Here is a 19,481-nt window from a genome sequence, read left to right on the forward strand (position 1 = left end):
GGTAGAACTGCCCATAGGACAGCAGGCTGCTGGGCCACACATGCATATTCATATGACAGCAAAAATGAGGGGGCTAGAATGTGGATCATTCCTTTCTTTAACTTCACTGTGGTGATGATTCATAATGTAGGTGTTACAAGCAATATTCTTTGCCCTTCCAGGCTTTGCCCCCACTGGTTCTTGCAGTGGAGGATTTTCCTGTCCGGACCAGGATCACTTTGAACGCTGCATGTGCTACAGAGATTGTGGATATGATGGAGATCCTGTGTGTGGGTCAGACGGCAATATTTATCAAAACCAGTGCCAGATGGAAGTGGCAGCCTGCAGAAATAATACAAGAATTGAGCGTGTGGCCATGTCTCAGTGTACCATGGGTAATAAATCAGCTGTTGTCATGTTTTAAATAAAATGTTATCAGTATATATTTTTCTAGTTATTTACTGTATATTTGCTTATGTGCAGAAGATGAATTAACTGAAGTTGAAACAGGCATTCCAGTGGTTAAAGAGGAGGAAGCACCCAGACAGAGAACGGGTAAAATGCACTAAAGAAAATGCATCAATGCAAATCATCCTAGATTTAGATTTAATATAAATTACTTTCCACTGCAGTTTTAAGTATGTTCCCTGTAAACATCCCAAGGGTATTGCAAAAAAGTCATTGCTCATGTTCACAAAATCTCCACTTCAGGGAAGATCAACCATATTTATGGAAGGAAAATGCCTTCTAGGGCAAATACAAATTCAACAATATAGTAAAGTTATTCTTTGCGTGATGCATAGTTAAATCTTGGTGAAATATCAGCAGATTCATTAACTTACCACTCTACATGAGGGCATACTTGATGAAACAAGTGGTGCTATAGGAAAGAGTTAGTAGAGGTAGTGAAATTTCAGATCGTTGGCTTTAGTGCTTGCTTAATCCTGCTTCTCTGTTGTAGAGGAAAAAGTCCCTGCTCACCAGTCAGATGTATCTTATTATTCTTATGAATATGATGTTGATCCATACACTGCTGAAAATGAGGATGGCATGGAGATGGCCATCGAATTCACAACAGCTGCAAGCTCAGCAGAAGAAGCCAAAAAAGGAAAAGCGTTAGAAACTCTCGAATGGTAACTATCCTTTTGCAACCAGGAATAGATGGTGGACACGTACTGTCTCTGAGATGTCTTTTTTTATCCTTCATAAACGTGGCATTCAAAAACATGAAAAATATGCCATTTAGACTCTCAGCTTATAGGATGTACTTCAAACTATATAGGAAAGGCTTGTAGGTCGCCCTGTGACCAAATGCAGCACACTATCCCATGGGCACATACCTTAATGGACTGACCACATTAGATATAGGTTCTGACTGATCAATTGTGATGTCTGTCTTTTTCATGAAAGCATGAGATGCAGTCAGCCTTTTATGCAGTCTCACCATTCCTGTTTATTTCTTTATCCACAGATAATGAAGCTGTACAGATCATATATTTTTCTTGGCCAACCCAATAAAGACTTGGATCACAATAATATATCCTTTAATTACAAGATTCAGAACAGAAAATAGAACTGACTTGGCTGCTATATTATTTCTTATGAGCATTTTTGTAACTGTGAAAAAATTGCCAAAAAAGAGCTAAAATCATGGAATGATTCTCTGTTTTGGTCACCAAATGTAGTCTCTTAAAAACTGAAATCCCTGTAAGATCCCAATCTAATGCTGATACATCCTAAAACCAATTAGTATATTGCTGCACCCCTCATATTTAAAGCTCCCTTTTCAAATAGTCTCGTTTTAGCTGGACGGAATTCTTCGTTTGGTTCAGGTTAAAATCCAATAAAACATTTGAGCTGTTTTTCCAGCTTGGTGCAGAATATCATTACATTTACTCTCGTGTGCACTTTCCAAGAAGGAAGCTGTAAGTATCCACAAAATAAGGTTTATATAGGAAAAATTTTACATTTTACCCATAGCTTACATTTTCTTGTAGATCAGAAAGCCAAATTTTGTGACACAGGGAAGCTATTAAACCAATGTAATGAATACCAATGTTTTCCTGTACACCACCATCCAGATTATTCTGAATTCTGAATGCCCCTGGTTTTTGTTTTTTAAACTTGTATTAATTGAAAATCCCTCTGTTTCAATGCATGTGATCATGTATACAAAATTCCATAGGACATCTTAACTTTAAACAGCAGCCTTACTTGCTTGTTAATTATTGTTCCCTTTAAGTAATACATTTTTACCTTATGTCATATTTACCTTATTTAGGGTTTATTTGCCACAAGTCACAAGAAAGACATAAATGTGATCCACTTTTGCAACAATGGTTAAAGAATGATATCCCAGAATTATATGCAGTAAAATATACTATAAAACAGTAACATACTTATGTTCCCCCACTTCCCCATTTTTATTCAGTGCAAAATGCCACTTGACCAGTATTTAAATGTATAAAAGACACTTTGTCAAATATAATTATATATATTTTTTCTACTGTCCTTTCATGCACATGTATATAAATTAAATATTAAACTGAAGTGTGTTTCTGTTTTCTTGCCAAAGTTTTAACTGAAAGTAGGTGTGTTTTTTTCTAGATGTAAGGTATATTCTGGACCAGGGGAATGGGGTTTAAGAAAAGGCATTAATAAACATTTGATCATAATATGTTTAAAGCTTCTAATATACACTGAAAAAACAAGACACAATAGCCTTCTGCTACTGGTGTGTTTGATGGAGACCAGTTGTATCAATTATACGTTCTATTGTAAATGGTAGTCAATATTTTATTGTTTTTCTAAGTTTTATAAGCTTTGACTATGCTTTATGCTAGGTATGTATATTATATGGATGTAATTTTTGTATCTGGTAAGTGCAGATATACTTACTGAAACCTTTGTTAAAACTAAAATAAACAATGGTACAAATAATGATTTTTTGTCTTTTTTTATTTACCACCTCTTGGTTTCTTTGTGTTGTCTAAAGCTTGGTGCTGTGTAATATTCACCGATCTGCCGTAACATTATGTCCACCTGCCTAGTATTGTCGCCAAAACAGCCGTGACCCATCGAGGACTGGACTCCACTAGACCTCTGAAGGTGTGCTTTGGTATCTGGCACCAAGATGTTAGCAGCAGATCCTTTAAGTCCTGTAAATTGCGAGGTGGGGGCTCCATAGATGCATCCTGGTGCCATGTGTTCTCCAAGTAAGAGATGCAGACATGTCCAGCCATCCGCTTAATGTAAAAGAAAACGTGATCCATCACACCAGGCCACCTTCTTCCATTGCTCTGTAGGGTCCAGTTCTTATGTTCATGTGCCCATTGAAGACGCTTTCGACAGTGGACAGGAGTCAGCATGGGCACCCTGAATAGCTCCATACGCAACAAACTACAATGTACTGTGTGTTCTGACACCTTTCTATCAGAACCAGCATTAACTTTTTTAGCTGTTTGGGCTACAGCAGCTCATCTGTTGGTTTGACTTAACAGGCCAGCCTTTGCCCCCCACATGCATCAATGAGCCATGGCTGCCCATGATACTGCAGCTTTTCCTTCCTTAGACTACTTTTGATAAGTACTGACCACTGCAGACCAGGGACACCCTACAAGAGCTGCAGTTTTGGAGATGATCTGACCCAGTCGACTAGCCATCACAATTTAGTCCTTCTCAAAGTCGCTCAGATCCTTAAACTTGGCCATTTTTTCTGCTCCTAACACATCAACTTTGAGGACGAAATGTTAACTTGCTGCATAATATATCCCACCTACTGACGGGTGCCATGGTAACAAGATTATCAGTATTATTCACTTAACCTGTCAGTGGTCATAATGTTATGACTAATTAATATATTATATATATATATATATATATATATATATATATATATATATACACAGTTTCCCATACCTGTGTCTTTATAAATTGCAATTAGTCTCTGTGTATAAAGTCAAGAAGTTTATTAGCTCTCACGTGGATGCACTGGGCAGGCTAGATACTGAAAAGAACTGTCTACACAGCTTCTGGCACACTGTAATTTGGAGTATACGTGTGAAAAAAAGATCAAAATAAAATGGAGGTGATTGGTTAATTCTGAACACAGTTATAAGAGGGTGTGCACACTTATGCAACCAGGTTATTGTTAGTTTGTTTTAATTATCCCCCCCTCCCTCAAAGGTTTCTGCTTGTTTTGCCATTGAATTGTTCACGTTATAGGTCACATTAAAGGTGAAAAATGTTCTGACATGATTTGTCTTGGTCTCATTCTTTAAACTCACAAGAACCTGGCATTTTAACAGGGATGTCACTCCCCATCCAGGCTGCGGAGCTGCATATCCCTGTCTCGCTACAGTTTCCCTGTCTCGCTACAGTTTCCCTGTCTCGCTACAGTTTCCCTGTCTCGCTACAGTTTCCCTGTCTCGCTACAGTTCCCCCTTTGCTGTAATCCATTCCTGGATTTCCTTGTGCTCTGCCATTTCTGGTACTTTGTTCCTGTCCTGCTCTTAGCGTCAACGTCTGTTTCCATTTAAAGGTGTGCCCCACCCATTTGTTATGTTTGTTTCAGTCTGCAGTCTAAAGGTATGTCCTTCTCTGTTCTGTGTTTAGGTTTAATGTTTAGTTTCAGCTTATTAGTAATTCATTAGGCAGGGTTTAGTGCTAGGCCCCACCGAATATTGGAGTACTTTGGCGTAGTGGTGGGCTAAAAATACTATGGCCATAAGATGTGACTAGATCACCAATTGTTATCATATAGTCCTAGGCTAGTCCAGTATTTGTGTTTCAGTCTTTTATGTGCCTTTGCCCTCTTTTCCTTTAATCATCTGAGGATTTCGGTTCCTCTCTCTCTCTCCCCATGTTCCAGTTTAAGATATCCTATCCTTGCTTAAAGGAGAAGCGTCTGAGGATCTCGGCTCATCACTCCATCCCTTGTGTTCCTTGTTCCCTGTCCTTTGTTGTGTCCTGTACCATGTATGTCTTGTCTTGCTATGCTTCTTGCTCGGTCTCCCTGTTGCTCACTCTGTCCCCCTTGCACACTCTGTCCCCCTTGCTTGCTTCTGTTTCTGCTATAACTATATTTTCCTGCCATACAGTGGTAGTACGACTGGGTAGTGTTCTCTCCTGAGGACAAGATGCTAAAAAGCATAGAAAGGGTTAAGTAATGGAGAACTCCTCGTACTTACCCATAAAAAATGGCTTCCCCTGAACAGCCCCAGTTTTCTTCTTGTCCTGTACGGGACGGACTTGATGCTGTGCTGGGGAATTTTCCCCGAAGATTTGAAGTCTGGTGAGGTACACGGGTTGTTGCCTGGGGGTTTGCAGCCTCCGATTGCTCCCTGGGTGGTGAGCAGAGCGGGGTCCCCTCTGGTTGTGTCGGAGTTCTTTTCATCGTGGCTGGCAGAGGAGCATGCGCTGTAGGTGGAACGCACGCCTGGGTGGCGTTGCGTTCCACCGAAGATCCGATCGCGCTACTGATCATGCGCAAATCGGATCTTCTGGAGGGCGCCAAATTCAAACCTATAAAGGTTTTTTTTCGTTCCTGTCTGCATGGGCATTTCTCAGCACAGGATACTGTGTCACCAGCCCCCCCACACGGTTCTGAGGATTTGGAGGTAAGATTATTTTATCTTTTCCTTCAATATTCTCTTCCTCCAGAAGATATATATATATATATATATATATATATATATATATATATATATATTGACGCTTGTTTTTTTATCTTTAACCAGATGTCTAGTCCGGTTTCACCTGGAGATAAAGACAAGAAATCTTCTCCCATTCCTAGAAAGTCCACTTTTAAATCAAAGCATGTGGCTTGCTCTGAGTGTGCTACTCCTCTGCCGGATGGATGCAGAAAAAAGATGTGTAATGACTGCTCGGCAGAGCAACTCACTAAAGACAAACATAAGGACTTGCAATCCTTCCTGGGATGGTTTCAGGAAAACCTAGCACAGACCTTTGAGGCGTTCCAGGTCTCTGCTGCTCAAGCTCAGTCGAGGATTCCGGGTAAATCTGCCCGTAAATGCAGGAGATCCCGGTCTTCCTCCAGATCAGATCTCTCAGGGGAAATTTCACAATCTTCTGACTCCTCTACCTCGTTCAGTTCTGAGGACGAAGCGGTTTTTCCTCCCCAGGAGCTTCGCAGATTCACTAAGGAGGTGACTTGCATGTTATCAGACAACGAGCTGGATAAAATCAAGGGTTTTCCTATACTTCCCAAGTTGAAACAGCTAATGGAAAGAGAATGGAAATACCCAGGGAAGAGGGCTTTTCTCTCCAGGCATTTTAAGCATCTATTCCGGCTTCAAAGTGAAGAGCATTGGGATGAACCCCCCAAGGTGGACGTCCACATAGCCCAGCTGTCAACAAAGACGACCATTCCCATTGGAGGTGTCTCAGGTCTGAAGGACTAGATAGAAGAGTCGAGACTTCTTGCCGGCGCTTATTTCAGGCAGCAGGTGCGCAATGCAGAGCAGCAGTGGCTAGTACAGCAGTTGCTAGAGCACAGAGTTGTTAGATACAGGCCCTGGAAGACTGTTTACCGGATGATCAAGATTCCGAAATCTCGGGGGGGCGGAGTTAGCGCTCGAAGAAGATGGCCGCTTAAGCCTCTAGCTCCGCTCACCGTCCGACTTTTACGCTTATTTTGTCCGCTTACCCCAGCCGATGGGGAAAACTAACCGTGTGGGGAGCACCCCCCGATCTTCTGGGACGCGGGACAGACCGTCTAATCCTTCTGTCCGGTCCTATTTCCACGGTCTGCCCGACCAAGACTCCCGAGACTCGGAGCCCAAGATGGCGCCGTCTCCCGCCAGCCAACTGAGTGAATGCTCGGAAGAGGGCCTTCGTGACCAGGAAGCGGGTTCTCCCCCTCCGTTGGCGGCTGGACCATCATGGCAAGAGGCTCTGAAGGCGCTTCCAACAAAAGCGGACTTAGTAGCCGTGATCGACTCCTCGCTGGACCAGGCCCTTCGGGGCGTGTGGGCCGACCTCGTGGTCATCAAACATGACCTGAAGCAGCTGGGTGACCGCGTGCTCTCACTTGAGTCCCATACGACCGCTTGTGACCGCATCGACTCTCACTCTACCACTCTACATGCACACACAGATACCATCCATCAACTCAGACGACAGCTGGAGGATCTCGACAACTGGGGGAGACGAAACAATCTCCGCATCCGTGGCTTACCTGAGTCGGTTCCTCCTGACCAAATTCGCCAGGTGCTGCAGCTGGTGTTCAACTCTCTTCTCGGCATGCCAGAAGATGCACCGATCCAGTTTGATAGGGCCAACCGTGCCCTACGGCCGAGGGGTTCGCCATCTTCGCCTCCGAGGGACGTGGTGTGCTGTTTCCACGAATACTCGGTCAAGGAGGCGGTGTTGAAGGCTTGTCGTACCGCCGGCGCTGTGGAATATGAAGGGGAAAAGCTCTCCATCTACCAAGATCTCTCTCCACTCACTCTCCAAAAGCGCAGAGCATTGCGGCCCGTCACAGCCGCGCTCCGGGAGGCTGGCGTGCCCTACCAGTGGGGCTTTCCGTTTATGCTGATCGCCAGACGGAATGGTGCTACCTTCACCCTGCAACACCCGGGCGAGCTGAAATTTTTCTTGGAGGATCTACGTCTTCCGGCGGTGGAGGCTCCCGATTGGGAAGCACCCACCCACCCACTGCTTTTGAACAACTATGCCTTGAGGCGCAGGAACCTCCACACCTGCTCTCTGCCTTATATGCTATCCTGCTTTCCCCGGCGGTTGTTACCAAACCCTGCTATTTCAGCCTCTGGGAAAATGACCTGGGCCTTTCCTTCTCACTGGAGGATTGGGAGAGGATGCTTATGATTGTTCACAAAGGGACCGTGTCTAACAGGGTGCAGGAAACCCTCTTCAAAATAGTTACCCGGTGGTATAAGGTGCCCCTTGATCTACATAGGTTTCTGCCTCAAATCCCCCCGACGTGCTGGCGTTATAATTCCCACCCGGGTTCCCTCTTCCACATCTGGTGGGATTGTCCTGCTATTAGGCCCTTTTGGGACAAGGTAGCCGAGGTTATTCGGGAGGTGTCGGACCCTACGTTTACGGCTACTCCGGCCGCTATACTCCTACACTATAACTCGGTCCCGTATCAGGCCTATAAGGGCTCAATTAAGTTTTATTTAATCAATGCCGCGCTCACTACCCTTCCCCGCTCCTGGAAGTCCGTCGTTCCTCCTTCTATATCTGTCTGGTTCCGCTGAGTGGAATTTATTTATCAGATGGAGGTCCTTTCTAGCGCCTCCAAGGGCCAGGACCACACGGTGGAGCTCAAGTGGTTCTATTGGCGTTCATTCATATCCTCCCTGGATGGTCGCTCGGACCCCTCTCTGACCTGAATCTTTAAACACCTTTTCCCTCCACACCTGGTCTCTGAATTGATTTGTTCTACTTTTTCTTTCTTATTCCTTTCTACCTGCGTGCCACACAGGTTTTTGTTTTAGTTTGGTTTAATTTGTTATAATGAGTACCCGCCTTACCTGGGTCTTATGACTCGATTCTACTGCCGTTTGGTACTACCATATTTCGGAGCTCGTTGCTCTCTCTGGGTACTGTATTTACCAATTGCTCGGTATGCTCGTATTTTTGCCACATGTCTGTTACACAAATTTACCTGCTATTGTCTGTAACTGTGACCATCTGTTATTTGGCACTCTGTTGTGATATCCTCTCAGACTGTCTCAATGCGGGCAATTGTCGCTCTTATCGTGGTGCTCTCTGCCTACCTCATTTGTGCCTTACTATTGCTGTGATGCTGTGTAATGTCATGTTGTTCTTCAATAAACGGAGAATTGAGAAAAAGATTCCGAAATCTCCAGACTACTAAAAAATTTGCGATTATCCAACAGTTTTCTTACAGATTCCTCTCAAGAGTTGGTGAAGATATCCGCTAAGAATATGGGGTTATCGTCTGTGGCTCATAGAGCCTTATGTTTGAGATCCTGGACGGCGGATTCAGCCTCCAAAGCATCTCTATGTGACTTACCTTTTGAGGGGAGTAAATTGTTCGGAGCACCATTGGAAGATTTACTCAAACAAATGTCGGAGACCAAGAGGGCTCTTCCTCAGGATAGACGTCCGAGATGGAATAGGAGATATCCGTACAAAACAACAGGCCTTTCCAGACGTCTTCCAAATCGCAGAATTTTAGGAATTTCTACGGAGAGAGAAAGTTCCAGGACCGTCCCAAAAAACAAGAGAAAAGAAAGTTCTGACAAAGTGGGAGGAAGGCTGCAGCAGTTCAAGCATATTTGGGAACAGACTACATGCAACAGTTGGATTCGGAAAATCGTTTCAGAGGGGTACAGGATCGTTTTTTTCTCCCTTCCCAGAAGTCAGTTCCTGATCTCTTCATATCCTTCCTCGGTGAAAAATATTGCTCTACATTCGGCGAGCCTATCTCTCCTATCAAAAGGGGTTATAGAGAGAGTTCCGATTTCTCAACTCTTCCAAGGAGTCTATTCCAGACTGTTTCTAGTCCCAAAGCCGGACGGATCCTTTTGACCCGTTTTGGATCTAAAAAGAGTCAACAGCTGCATCCAGTATCTCCACTTTCGTATGGAGAACATTTCTTCAGTCACCCACCTTCTTCAGAAGGGAGACGTCATGGCTACTTTGGACCTGAAGGACGCTTACCTTCACGTCCCAATTGCGGAGATTTCCAGAAAGTTTCTCAGGTTTGCAATACGTATAAAGGGAAAGATTCATCATTTCCAGTTCAAGGCTCTTCCGTTCGGTCTGTCGTTGGCCCCATGGATCTTCACAAAGATTTTGTGTCCCTTGACGGCTTCTCTAAGAAAAAAAGGGATTTCCATCGTTCCTTACCTGGATGACTGGCTCAACAAGGCCGAATCCGCAAGGGAGCTCCGGGCGGATCTAGTCACCACAATGCGATTGCTGGAAATGCACGGCTGGATTATCAACTGCATCAAATCCAACCTCAGACCTTCCACCAGGATCCAATTTCTAGGCCTACAGGTGGATTCTATTTCCCAACGTATATTTCTTCCTTCCGAAAAAATCAGGAATATCATGAGAAAGGTCAGATCGCTTCAATTACATCCGACTTGCTCTATCAGGAAGGCCATGAGCGTCTTAGGTCTACTGACAGCTTCTATCCCAGCAGTCAGGTGGGCAAGATCTCAACTACGTCCCCTTCAGTGGGATATTCTTCGGGGTTGGTCCAGGCGAGAGGACGACCTAGACCGGGACATAACTATCTCAAGTCAGGTGTTATCCCAACTTTCCTGGTGGAGGACCTCTTCTCATCTTTCAGAAGGCCTTTCTTTTTGTCCTCGCAACTGGATAACTCTTACCACGGATGCTTCCGGTATCGGTTGGGGCGCCCATTTAAGTTATCACTTCAGGCAAGGAATCTGGTCTCCGGAATATTCTCTTTGTTCGTCCAACTACCGGGAACTAAAAGCGGTTCTTCAAGCACTAGTAGCCTTCAGGCCCCAATTGGAAGGTCGTTCCGTGAAGATTCAGTCAGACAAGGCTACTACAGTTGCGTATGTAAACAAACAAGGGGGTACACGAGTAAGGAACCTACAAGTTCTTTTTTCGACCATAATGAGTTGGGCCCAGCTTCATCTGGAAGACTTATCGGCTACCCACATAAGAGGCTGCGACAATTGCATTGCAGATGATCTAAGCGGGCTAAGATGGTCTCAAGCAGAGTGGTCCTTGACCGAAAGAACCTTCACCTCCCTGGTGTCAAGATTTGGCCTTCCGGATATAGATCTGATGGCCTTCAGGCGAAACAGGAAGGTACCAATTTTTGCCTCAATCAACAGGCAGGATTTGCTTGACTTCCTGGACGGTCTGTCCATCAAGTGGAACTTCCATCTGGGATAAGTTTTTCTGCCTGTCGCATTAATTCCCCGTGTCCTCCAGAAGATTTGTTCGGACAGGGCTCGGGTATTAGCCGTTATCCCATACTGGCCGAACCGCAGTTGGTTCTCCCTCCTAAGTCAACTGAGTCTAATGTATTAGGAACTACCTCCCTCAGATCAATTGTTGGACGGCGGCAATCTTCCTCCAGATCATCTCCAGATGTTCAAGTTGACGGCCTGGCTACTGCAAGGATGATTCTACATGATCAGGGTGTTACGGAGGATCTTTCTGACTTGCTGTTACGATCTGTCAGGGGCTCTACTTCAAAAAATTATTTTCGGGTCTGGAAGAAGTTACTGCTCTGGTATGCCGCCAGGGGTGTTTCGGTTTTTCCTCCTTCCATCAGCTCCATTTTGATGTTTTTAAAGATGGTTTTTCTACGGGCCTTAGTGTCTTGACTCTAAAGGGTCAGATATCGGCTCTAAGTCACTTTTTTCTTAAAGACCTAGCTTCTCAAGTACTGGTTAGACGTTTTTTTAAGGCCATTACAATTCAACGTCCTCCGAGAAGAACTCACTTCCCGTCCTGGGATCTTACTGTAGTTCTTAACGCCCTATGCTCTGCTTCGTTTGAACCTCTGGAAGAAGTGTCGTTGAAACTCCTCTCATTAAAGACTGTGTTCTTAGTGGCGATTACTTCCGCCAAACGTGTAGGTGAAATCCAAACCCTTTCATCCTCAAACAAGTTTACCATCTTCCATCAGGATAAAGTTGTGCTCCACCTACAGCCCTCCTTTCTTCCGAAGGTTTTGTCAAAGTCCGCTATTAATCAGCCCTTGGTGCTTCCATCATTTTTTCTGTCTCCTTCCTCTACAGATGAAGCTAAGTGGCATATGTTGGATGTTAAGAGAGCACTGGAGTTATATATTGCTAGGAGTTCCTCCATCCGTTCCACCGACCAGCTTTTCGTTTCTTGGTATGGTCGTTCGGCGGGTAAGGATGCCACTAAGGCAAGAGTCAAGATGGATCACGGAGACGATTCACATGGGCTACCATGTCTCTGACCTACCTTTGTTATCTCCGATCACTGCCCACTCAACCAGGGCCGTGTCTGCTTCTTGGGCTGAGAAGGCTTCCGCTTCACCAGGGGATATTTGCAGAGCAGCTACGTGGTCGTCTTTCCATACATTCGTTCGTCACTACCGGCTAGACGTCTTCTCATCCTCAGCAATGGATTTTGGGCGTAAGGTGCTCCAAGCTGTTGTTTCCTAAGGAATGTATTGCCCTCCCCTTTTTACGGGATATTGTTACATCCCAGTCGTACTGCCACTGTATGGCAGGAAAAATGGAAATTTTTTACTCACCGTAAATTCCTTTTTCCTTAATACAGTGGCAGTACGGATTTCCCTCCCTTTGTATCTAATAAATAATTTTTTGCAAGCAGTTTTGTGTTCTTGTTACTTACTGGGGCTGTTCAGGGGAAGCCGGTTTTTATGGGTAAGTAGGAGGAGTTCTCCATTACTTAACCCTTTCTATGCTTTTTAGCATCTTGTCCACAGGAGAGAACACTACCCAGTCGTACTGCCACTGTATTAAGGAAAAAGGAATTTACGGTGAGTAAAAAATTTCCATTTTTGCATCCCTACTCCCAGCCTGCAGCATCCTGCTCATTTGTCTGTTGAGCTATGTCTCATGCCTGCTCCAGGGAGCCTGCAGGATATCACCAGGTTCTGTTTTGTTCTGCTATGCTATGTCAGGGCGCTGGTATGTGGTCGCACAACCCTAGGTGCTCGCCCTAGTCACCCTTCACCATGTCCTGTCCAACTCCGCTACTGCGCAATAACTCCTGAACACCATCTTCGGGCGCTCTGGGTCATTACAGTCGTCTGTATGGACCCAGTCCCTGACTTTTTTTTTTTTACTTCAGCCTCCACTTTTAAGGCTTTGTGGACCAGTTTAGAGAATGCATTGCTTGACTCCTGAAGGACTTTGGTAAAGGGAATTAATCATTACTTACAAAGAACAAAGCAAGGAACAAAGCAAACTACCAGGGGAACTCAAAGAGTATGGCATTGCTTTCAGATTTCACATGAAAGCCTTCAATGGTGAGCTTTAGTTCCTGAGAAGTGTGTGTGTAAAAAAGTGAGGCTGGCTGTAAAACAGGGGTGTCCAAGTTTTTTCTGCAGTGGTCCACTTCTTCAGAAATGTATGTGTGCGTGGGCCTTATGCTTTATAATGCATATTAATACAGGGTTAATTTGGCGATAATGAAAAAAGCAGTGAAAAAGTTTTTTGATCAACTTTTATATGTCATTCTAGAAACACTAAATTACTTAAACAGTAAAACAAAGTCAGTCCACAAACCATTTAAAACAAGTTTAAAAACTGCACAAGGCTGGTGCACACTGTGGGTACAAGCTGGATTTAAGGTGGCTGACGCACACTGGAGGTAGGGCCGGATTAAGACACCCAAACACACACACCAAGACAGGCTCTGTCACACTGACACCCAAACACACACACCAGGACAGGCTCTGCCACACCGACCCCCATACACAGACACACACCAGGACAGGCTCTGCCACACCGACCCCCATACACACACACCTCGAAGTCAGGTGGGTCGCATTTGGCCCGCGGGCCGCACGTTGAACGCCCCTGCTGTAAAAGATTATTCATTCTATGGCCTAAATTATTACACCGTCCTATATCCAAAAGTTGGGCATAAAACGTGAACCACGGTGTAGGCCACATATACTGGCTACAAATAAGTAAGCATGTAATGAGGATTCAGATTGTATGTAACTGTATAGCCCACCTGTATTACTCTTTCCAGAAATATATACCATAGAACCTACCACCAGTTTGCTATTGGGGATACATTTTTTGAGGGGGTAACTGGACTGGGCCATAAGGACCCAATTCTGTTAATTATTATTTTTTGTTATCATACAGGTGATTTATCTAGCTTCACTTCTGTATCATTATGTAACCCCTTTTTTCTAATTCCTTATTTATCTTGTGAGGAGATTCATTACATTTTAAACAGTATCTATGAACTTTGGTTTTTTGTTTAGCTCTCCCTTTGATTCCCCACTTTTCCTATCTCTTATTGTACCAAGCAATTATTTTACAATTGGTTTAGATCTGTACACATCATTCACGCCATTTAATATTAACAATTAATATGTAAAGCTATTCCAGGGTTACCAACCATTGAATCTTGTTTTCACTTTTAACATGTTAACATACTCCTGATAGTAAATTTTTGTTGGCTGAAGAGGATTTGGGGTAATAAAGTCTATTACGGTAATTAACACAACATATTCACATTTTATGTCAATGTTATAATGTAGTGCCATAAATATCCATGGATATAAATCTCAAGTACATTTTTAGTACCTATATGAATATATTATATCATACATAACAACCCACTAATAACCAATAACAAAACTGAGATATAACTGTTATAATCAGGACCATGTCCTGTTACATTAATTTGCAAGGCAAATGCCTAGGAATAGATTAGTTTCTTCTGGAACATTTGACAGGACAGTAGTTTTATATTGGTGACATTTTGAACATGAATGTTTTTTTTATTTCTTTTTATTTCTTATTATTTCTTTCTGGGTTGAGACATAAATGAGTTACTGTAATTATGGTATGATTGCAAAAAAAATAAAAAAAAATCTTTCCACGGCAGTATGTTGTCCGCACTGCAATTAACACAACAGAATTCTATTCCCTTGCGTTATAATTTTAAATAACAGTTCTTGAAACAAGGGGTCTTCAGAGGAATTCATCAACTTCAGCACATTTATAGTCACTTTGCTCTTCTCCACTTTAGTATGGCCTTGCTGTATGTGTTGTCTCCCATTCAATTTCTTAGATGTCATCTTGGTCTTTGAAGTGTCAAAGCACAGAGTGAGAGTGGGAATAGCTGACAGGGAGGACTTCTTTGGAAGTCTTGAGTGAAGTAACTGACATTTTGGAGCTTTTCCGAAACTGATGCATCACCTTTTCCCGAAACTCTTCAGAGACATAGTAATATACAAAGGGATCTACACAACTGTTAATAGAGCTGATGGCCAGACATATCATGTAAACCGAGTAGAGGTCCCCATACGTATGAAGACAGTACTCAGAGTAGTGTAAAAGTAGCACCACATTGCTGGGAGTCAATAAGACGACCACAATGATCAGAACAAGGGTGGTCAATTTGACAGCATAGGCATATTTATCCCCACTCAGCATCAGAGAGCGGATTACAGATGCATAACAAAACATGATAATGCCCAGGGGGAGAAGAAAACACATAACAATGAGGGACATGAAATAATAAAACAAATATTCAGCCTGCTCTTTTCTAGGCAGGACATCATGGCACACAGTAAGTTCAGTGTCTGCCAGAGGATAGGACTGTCGAATGGTTGCCAAAGGTAGAATGGACAAAATTGCAATTATCCAAGAGGTAAAACACATGCCAGTGGCAAAAACTTTGTTTCTAAATGTCCTGGAAAAGAAAGGATGGACCACTGCCAAATAACGATCCACACTAATGCTCATGAGAAGCAATACTGAGCAGTACATGTTGCCATAGTAGATGCTAGTAAAAGCCCTGCACATCACCTCCCCAAAGGTCCAGTTGTTACCAAGAAAGTAGTATGATATCTTAAATGGCAGAAGAAGAATGATCAGTAGATCTGCAGCTGCCAGGTTCATCAGAAATATTGTGGAGGTCATCTTCTTGACCTTGGTTGCCAAAATCCACAGAGCAAGGGCATTAGAAGGCAATCCCACCAAGAACACTATAGTGTAGATTGAAGGTATCAGCACCACTGTGATATGGCTTTTCAGGTGTGCCCTGGAGGATGTGGAGATCACCAAGAAAGTCTTGTTCTCTTTCAAGATAATGTCACCTGGGAATGACCGTGGGCACAGAATGTTTTCAGAAGTTTCTGTCTTGTTTGAGTGGTCTTCATTGTCGTAATCTGGTAGGGGATATGAAATAAGAGAGATTGGCAAACAGATTTTATCACTTTCTAGATATGTGTTTTTACATTTGCAATTAAAAAAGGAATAGGGGTAGTACGAAATGAAATTTATAGACATTCATAGGCATTATGGGGCTCGTACAAGGAATACAGAGCTCGTAGAGAGGCCCTTCATAGGCAACTATCACTCCTGTGTTCCAATGGCATGTTGTGTTGGCCTTTTAAACTTAAATTAGATAACTGATCATTAGAAAACCCTTTTGCAATTATGTTAGCACAGCTAGAAATGTCCTTGTTTGCCATGAAAACAGCTATATGACCCCAAACTTTTGAACAGTGTATATTATTATTTTATATAGCGACATCATACTCTGTAGGGCTGTTCATGGACAGGGCATAACAAGTAGTATATCACATAACAATTTGACTTAAAGAACAACAGGGACACCTGACCGTTACACCAACTGGAACTTTGATGACATTGCATTCTAAATACATGGACATTAATATGTAGTTGGTCCCCCTATAACAGCTTCCACTCTGATTTTAGGTGGCCTTCCTCTTTGTGGCTGAGTGGCTGCTGTTCCTAAACGCTTCCACTTTCCAATATTATCACACATAGTTGACTGTGGAGGTAACAGGGGATGAAATTTCAGGAACTGAATTATTGCAACGTTTGCATCCAACGAAAGTACTACGCTTAAATTCACTGAGCTCTTCAGAAAGGCCCATTTTATTTTTATATTTTTCAAATGTTTGTAAAAGCAGGGTGTGCGGCTAGGTGGTTGATTTTATACACATGTGGCAATGGTTCTGATTGAAACACCAGAATACAATAATTATAATAATTATTCATAATATAATAACTAAGAATTGTGTACTAATACTTTTGACTACACATACTCACAGAACAGGGCTCCTTAGTGCTAAAACAATTGCCTGTCCTCCGTAGCATCGCTCTCTACAGACTTCTAAACTGCCTCTGGAAGCAACATCAAAACTATCACTGTGCATTGGGAACTTAGGTTTCAATGGCTGAGCAGCTACACACAACCTGAAGATCACTATGTACAATGCAAAGGGTCGGCTAGAGGGGTGTAAAGCACACCGTCACTGGACTCGTGTTCTCTGCAGTAATGAATCATGCTTCCTTATCTGTAAGTCTCATGGATGAATCTGGATTTGGTAGATGCCAGGAGAATGCTGCCTACTGGAATGCATAGTGCCTAATGTAAAGTTTGGTGGAGAAGGAATATGGTCTAGGGCTGTTTTTCTGGGTTTGGGATAGGCCCTTTAGTTCCAGTGAAGGGTAATGTTAATGCTACAGCATAAAAAAAAACATTTTAGACAATTTTATGCTTCCAACTTGTGGCACCCGTTTTGGGAAGGTCTTTTCCTGTTCAAACATGGCTGTTCGCCTGTGCACAAAGCACAGGTCCATAAAAATGGTTTGTGAGTTTGTTGTGGAGACACTTGAGTGACCTGCACAGACCCCTGACTTTAACGCCACAGAACACATTTGAGATGAATTGGAATGCCAATGTGAGTTAGGCCTTTTCATTCAACATTATTACTTGATCTCACAAATGCTCATTTGGCTGAATTAGCACAACTTCTCTCAGACATCCTCCACAATCTTGTGAAAGTGTTCCCAGAAAAGTGAATGCTGTTATAGGCATGAAGGCAGGGGCCACCTTCATATTAATGCCCATGGTTTTGGAATGTGATGTCCAACAAGCTCAAAGAAGTGTGATAGTCCGATGACCACATACTTTTGGTCATAGTATATATATATATATTCGTATATATATATAGTATATATACGAATACATACACAAGCATTCACAGTGCATTAGCAAATCATTTTATTACAATTCAGGAACTTTTTTATTCACCCATAAGTAGCCAGAGCTCAATTCAGTTTTTGATTGGAAAGCTCCAAACAGTATCTTATATAAGTATCTTATATATAAGAAACTACACACAAAGCAATCAGGCAAAGAAAGTTCCCACAAAACTACTGTAACGTTAGTCAGCTAAATCTCCACACATAACCCATCAGATTAAAATAAATCTTTACATTTGTCAGAGGAGCTGCTCATGTTGTTTTGTTGCTATACTTATATACACACAAAGGTATAATGCACATACATGCACAAATATGCTTCATAGGTACAATCACATGCATACACGTCTTTTCACCTGTATAGTGGTATACTTGGGGGGGGGGTCTGCCTTGGGTGTCACTTATCAGGGGCGGTGCAACACTGACACACAGGGGTAGGATGCCCCTGTGCTGCTACAAAATTATTTACAAAGGTCGGACCAGCCATTTGTAAACAATTTTGGACCAGACCAGGGAGGCAGGAACCTAGAAGGGTCACGTAACAAGAGCTTATGTGACCCCACAGTTAAACAATGCGGTTGAGGTAAGGGGGTGAATGAAGGAGGTATGAATCTTTATATGTGAGAGTGTATACGTATTTGTGCATAAGCACGTATGCGTAAGTGTTTGTGTGTGAGCATGAATGTGTATGTGTTACTATATGTTAGAGGGAGTATGTCTTAGCATGAGTGTGTAGAGCATAATGACTACTATACTTGTCATATAAATCTGATGGCCAAATTACAAATATATTTGTCATTCTGGAAATCAAGTGCTGTCTCTGATCGCTTTGATTACTACTGTTTTGAGCCAACTGACTGGGGAAACAGAATTTTTGCAAAGGCCCCAAGGGGTACTACTGCTCTGCTTCCTGATAGGTCAGAGCAAAATAGTTTTAAAAAGTAAAAGTAAAAAAAAAATCTAAGAAAAAAGCTAAAACAATAACATTAAAAAGAAGGTTTTAAAAAATGTCTCCAAAAACATCCTAACCATTCCTGTGGAGCAGAAATGTAACAAGTAACAAGTAGACCCCTTGTTTAAAGGACCCATTGTGAGGTATGCAATTCCACACCTTCCAACTAGATTTGTGTGAGTTCAAAGACGGTAGTTAACTAAGCTTGGCTGATAGGAGGAAGTAGCTAAACAGCTTTGTCCCTTCCAACATTGTGCTCTTCTGGTCACTCATTACAACCTATATCTATTAATGAGAACTTGGCATGTGTGAATTCTGCAAGGCAAGCATAAGACAAGCATAAGATATGACTCAGCCTCTGCTAACTTCATTCCTCACCATGGCAGAATCACCCAGAGTTGCTTCCAACATTCCAAATGGCTTTTGTGTTTTGGGGATCAGCTTTATCTAAACTGTTACCTCATGACAAATCACAAACAAAGCAACTAATGCACACATGTATAATAATAAAACATTATTTTAGTTACTAAGGATGCCTATCCATTATAACCACCAATATTTAGAAATGTAACTATTTATTGCACAACTTTAAACAAATACTAATGGAATCCAGTGAGGTATCCTTTTGTATACATGTGGATTTGGGAAAAATCCCCTCATCTTCCAGTGCAAATAATTGAGTTTAAGAGTTGTTAGCATGTCTGTGGTTTCCATACTGATCTGTAGTGGTATTACTGTTCAGTAGGAGAGTGTGCTAAACAGATGCATGTTGTTGCCACCCCCCCCCAAAAAAAACAAAACAAAATTTAAACTCACCATCATAGTCCACATTG

The 19,481-nt window shown here is 42.6% G+C and overlaps 2 protein-coding genes across 2 annotated transcripts in view; one reads left to right on the forward strand and one right to left on the reverse strand.

Moving 5' to 3' along the window:
- LOC149289506 (C3 and PZP-like alpha-2-macroglobulin domain-containing protein 8) overlaps positions 1–1,116 on the forward strand; it is a 62,688-nt gene extending 61,572 nt beyond the window's left edge. The window contains exons 40-42 of the mRNA XM_089490553.1: positions 162–374; positions 463–534; positions 941–1,116. Of these exons, the coding sequence (XP_089346679.1) occupies positions 162–374; positions 463–534; positions 941–1,116 (461 nt within the window). The remainder of the gene's footprint in view (positions 1–161; positions 375–462; positions 535–940) is intronic.
- A 13,652-nt stretch (positions 1,117–14,768) lies between these two features.
- LOC149289507 (proteinase-activated receptor 4-like) overlaps positions 14,769–19,481 on the reverse strand; it is a 28,016-nt gene continuing 23,303 nt past the window's right edge. Inside the window, exon 2 of the mRNA XM_089490555.1 lies at positions 14,769–15,847. Within this exon, the coding sequence (XP_089346681.1) occupies positions 14,769–15,847 (1,079 nt within the window). The remainder of the gene's footprint in view (positions 15,848–19,481) is intronic.

The sequence above is a fragment of the Sceloporus occidentalis genome, unplaced genomic scaffold (assembly GCF_023333645.1).
Source record: "Sceloporus occidentalis isolate IW3139 unplaced genomic scaffold, rSceOcc1.0.p SCAF_45, whole genome shotgun sequence".
Classification (NCBI taxonomy): domain Eukaryota; kingdom Metazoa; phylum Chordata; class Lepidosauria; order Squamata; family Phrynosomatidae; genus Sceloporus; species Sceloporus occidentalis.